This window comes from Limulus polyphemus, unplaced genomic scaffold (assembly GCF_000517525.1).
Source record: "Limulus polyphemus unplaced genomic scaffold, Limulus_polyphemus-2.1.2 Scaffold312, whole genome shotgun sequence".
In the NCBI taxonomy this organism is placed as follows: domain Eukaryota; kingdom Metazoa; phylum Arthropoda; class Merostomata; order Xiphosura; family Limulidae; genus Limulus; species Limulus polyphemus.
The window spans coordinates 221538-225462 of record NW_013665922.1 but is presented as its reverse complement, the minus strand read 5'-3'; the positions used below and the strand labels follow the sequence as shown (position 1 = coordinate 225462).

General features: G+C 30.2%; 1 protein-coding gene across 1 annotated transcript in view; it reads right to left on the bottom strand.

Annotated features, from left to right (window-relative positions):
- Positions 1-1895, bottom strand: part of LOC106457287 — a 37190-nt gene extending 35295 nt beyond the window's left edge. Inside the window, exons 1-2 of the mRNA XM_022383146.1 lie at positions 1838-1895; positions 688-981 (exon numbers count right to left, since the gene is read on the bottom strand). Coding sequence (XP_022238854.1) covers positions 688-981; positions 1838-1844 — 301 coding nt within the window. The 5' untranslated portion in view covers positions 1845-1895. The remainder of the gene's footprint in view (positions 1-687; positions 982-1837) is intronic.
- Positions 1896-3925: the final 2030 nt, after the last annotated feature.

The window sequence follows — 3925 nt, the reverse complement described above, 5'->3', positions numbered from 1 at the left end:
AGTTTAACATAACAGCAAATGTACAACGTTTCGACAAGGTTTTGTCGTCATAATTAAAGTTTTTCTTCATTACCCATTCAAGCCGTCTCCAACCATTATTAGTGTATTAATGTTTGTTTATCTATAGATTTGTTTATTTCAAATTGTCACTCAGAAATGTGTACCTGAGATCAGCTGATTGATGTGCAAGTATATTACACACTCTACAAAACTGCATTATGAAGGAGAGGAAAACTTGACAGTAGTTGTTTACGTATGTATCCATCTAAAAAGTCCACATTTTAATGTAACAGCTTACGGCTTGACAAATGTCCTCTATCATAGATTTTATCAATGCTTGAAAGATAAACCATAGAATGTTTTCTAGAACTGAACGGTTGTTTTTGTCAAAATTATCATTTATCCTAGCTACACCTATGGTATTAGTTTCACTTAATATGCTATTACCTTTTTCTGTGAGGTACATTTAATAATCACGAAGATTTAGGCTTATATCTATATTAAAGTTTGTCAAATTCAATCAACAAGAATTTCCAATGAAGATCTAAGGACGTTTAAGTTATTTTCATTATAGAATCATGAGGATTATTTTGTTAGCCACATATTTCACTGTTTTCTATGTATAATCTACATTATTGGATACTGCTTTGACATATTTTGCATTTAAATATTTCACATCAAACTTACATATTACATCAAGTTTCCATTCAGCTTCTAAGGCACTATTTACGATATCTGGATTATCAGCCCGACAAGTCAATAGCTTTCCATTATCATCAATTTCTGGTGTAAAATATAAATTGCTGATAGTAATATTTTCTGCTGTTGTTATCGCAGAGGCTGAGAAGATTTTTTTTCCATCTTTCCACCATGTCATTCTAGCTGGAGGTCTAGAACCCCATGAGTAACATTCCAAATGAACTTTCTCACTTGCCGATAAAGGCCTTCTTCTTGATGTTATACGGACGTATAACGGTTTCACTTCAGAAATACACATAAAATACTTTACTCAATACTTAATAAACAAGCTTACAGAAATTTGAATATAAATATAAAGACGAAAAAACGACTTTGTAAGTTTTACCATCTAAACGAAGGAGAGCGTAACAAAATAGTATGCTCTTGCTTTGATGATTTATAACACAACTTTCAGACATGGCCAAGAACAATCAGATAACGTCGCACACATTAGACAAAGAAAAAAACAACACAAAAATGCATCCTACATTTTTTAGTTAGCGTGTGCAGCCAGTTTTGGGAAGCTAGTTGGTCCTAATCAAAACAAAACAAGTTATATATTAAACAGCCTGCTGCAAATCATAAAGGTCGAATACCAAAACAATAAAATCTAAAATGTCTAGATTAGAAAGTTATACAATTATATGAACGAAAAATAGCATTATTCTTTCGAATTTCAAAAAAGGAGCAATGAAAACTACATCTGGTTGCTGATGGTGGATGTTAGTTTTAGATGTCGGATGTTATGAGCTTGTGCATCAATATATTGTTTTTATTTTTTAATAAATGTGAGGATCGCAAATATAGATTAAATCTGAAAAGCACTGTAACTCTACTCGTCCTACACTTTAGGTTGCATCCTAGTTTTGTTTGTATTCATTTTACGTGTGACATTGTTTATTGTAGGCAGGTGAAAATATATGTAAGTCATATATTATATTTTTCAACTCCATAGCGGACGCCAGAAGATAATCTGTAGTAAATAATTACTCTCTGAGGTCTATGAATGTAACATATATTCTTAAACACGAGAGGTAGAAGATGTTTATAAAATTAAGTATTTGAATTAATATTATAATAAGTAATTAAAACAGCTTACAATTCATATCTAATGTGATAGAACTCGAGACAGGCGGGGTAAAATTTGTATTTGATGCTTGACAGGTTAGTATGGTCCATAGATGTTCTCTCTCTAAAACTTCAATGACTAATTCATTCCTGGCTATTTTCAACGGCGTAATTATATAATCATCGTCTAGTATAGCTGAATTTTGCCACCAGGTGATATCCGGAGGTGGGTCACCTGAGGATGAAAACGTGAAACAGAACCTATAATTCCACTTGTAAAAAAAACAGAATAAATTCATTGTCTGTTACGCAAAACACTCTCATCATTCCCCTGAGATTGAAATTAACTTGTTTCTGAATTACAGATTAAAATATCCTTTATTTACAGCTGAATTTAAGTCCTGCATTACAGATGTTTTTGTGTTCAACTTCTCTCTAAAACATAATTTAACAATGGTGCGAAACACAATGATATAGATATTGTGTAACGGTATTAACAACCATGATTTCCTTATCGAATACTTTTAAATTTAACAAATAATGACAGAGTGTTGTGTGTTATCTTTTCTCCACACATTTCACTGTTTGTTAAATAGGACTTCAACTATTTCCCTAGGTTACAGCCTAGTGATTCATAAACGATATCTTTGAATATAGTAAAATATCACATATTTTTTACATTACTCACTGAACATTATAAGCCTGTTTTTATTACATTTATCTAATACAACTTTTTGAGATGTAAGTTGCCTTGAGCCTACAGTTGCAATAAAATGATGCATCTGATGTTTAACTTAGTTATTGATGTTTGTAAATTATACTTATTTTACTTGAAAGTTATTTGTACGTGGATCATTTTTTTTGTTTATTAATTTTTTATAATGTTGCAACAAATCGGCTACGTGTGATAAAGGAACCTTCGATAAATTTTTCAATAAGTTGATTTTTTTTCTCAATCACATATATTTATGGCATGTTCATATAAATTATTCTTTGTATTTTTTTCCTCCTTTTTTGCAAAGATATAATATAATCTACTATTTTATCAAAATATTTGTTAGAAAGTTGCAGTAACGGTTCGATTTAAAATTCAAACAGAAACTAAAGGTAATTCGAAGATATCTGAAACTGAACAGTTATTTATTTATACAACTTCTCGAATGAATATAATTTGGTAATAAGCATTTGTTGTTTATTATTACATTTGTTTGTTTAGCGTATGCAAGGATGTTAACGAAACTCAGAAATATTCAGGTTTAGACTGTTCAATTGTCTATTTGGAAGAAGATGCATAACAATATGTAACGTGCCTGATCATTAAAAATACTAAATAAAGCTTCGATAAGACTCCTGTTTTATTTCGCTACACAGCAGGAAGAAAACTTGATACAATGAAGAATATTAAGTTCCATTTGTCGTAGTACAAAGAGGTAAGCTCTTTCGATAACGATAAATTTGTATTATTTTTTGCATGCAGTAGCCTAACAGAAAAACGTTTATTCCTAATTAAAGCGCCATCAAAAAGATGAACGTACATTGTCTTCTAAGTATCTGAGAAAATGGGACGATCCTTTGGTGATTCTCTCAAAAATAAATTTTTGAATCAACTGAACAGTTCAATGTAATAGAAAAATTACACTTCATTGAATAATGTGTAAAATATATACACAGAGAAATATATTTTATTCAAGATGTCAAAACTGATAATTTCATTTAGGAGTATATGTTGAAACTAGTCAAATATTTTAGAATGACCTTGAATTAACCATGAAAAGAGACAATATAATGCATGGTAATTGGATATAAGAAACATATTTTGTAGAAATACTGTTTCTGCTTTCATTTAATTTAACGGAAAGTAGGGATCGTTAATTATTCATAGAATTGCTATAAGAAGTATCGAAAACAAAATAAATGCTGCAATAAAAAGTACACAAATGAATAAAGTGATACTAGTTATATAGATTTTAAAACGATTTTAAATCCCTACTTTTGCTGGCATTGCGATCTATATAGCGAAATGAAGCAGCATAAATTTGCTAACCAAAGTATGGATTGAAAGTCGTTTTCAAATCTATCCAACTAGTATCGCTTTACTTGTTTGTGTACTTTTTATTGC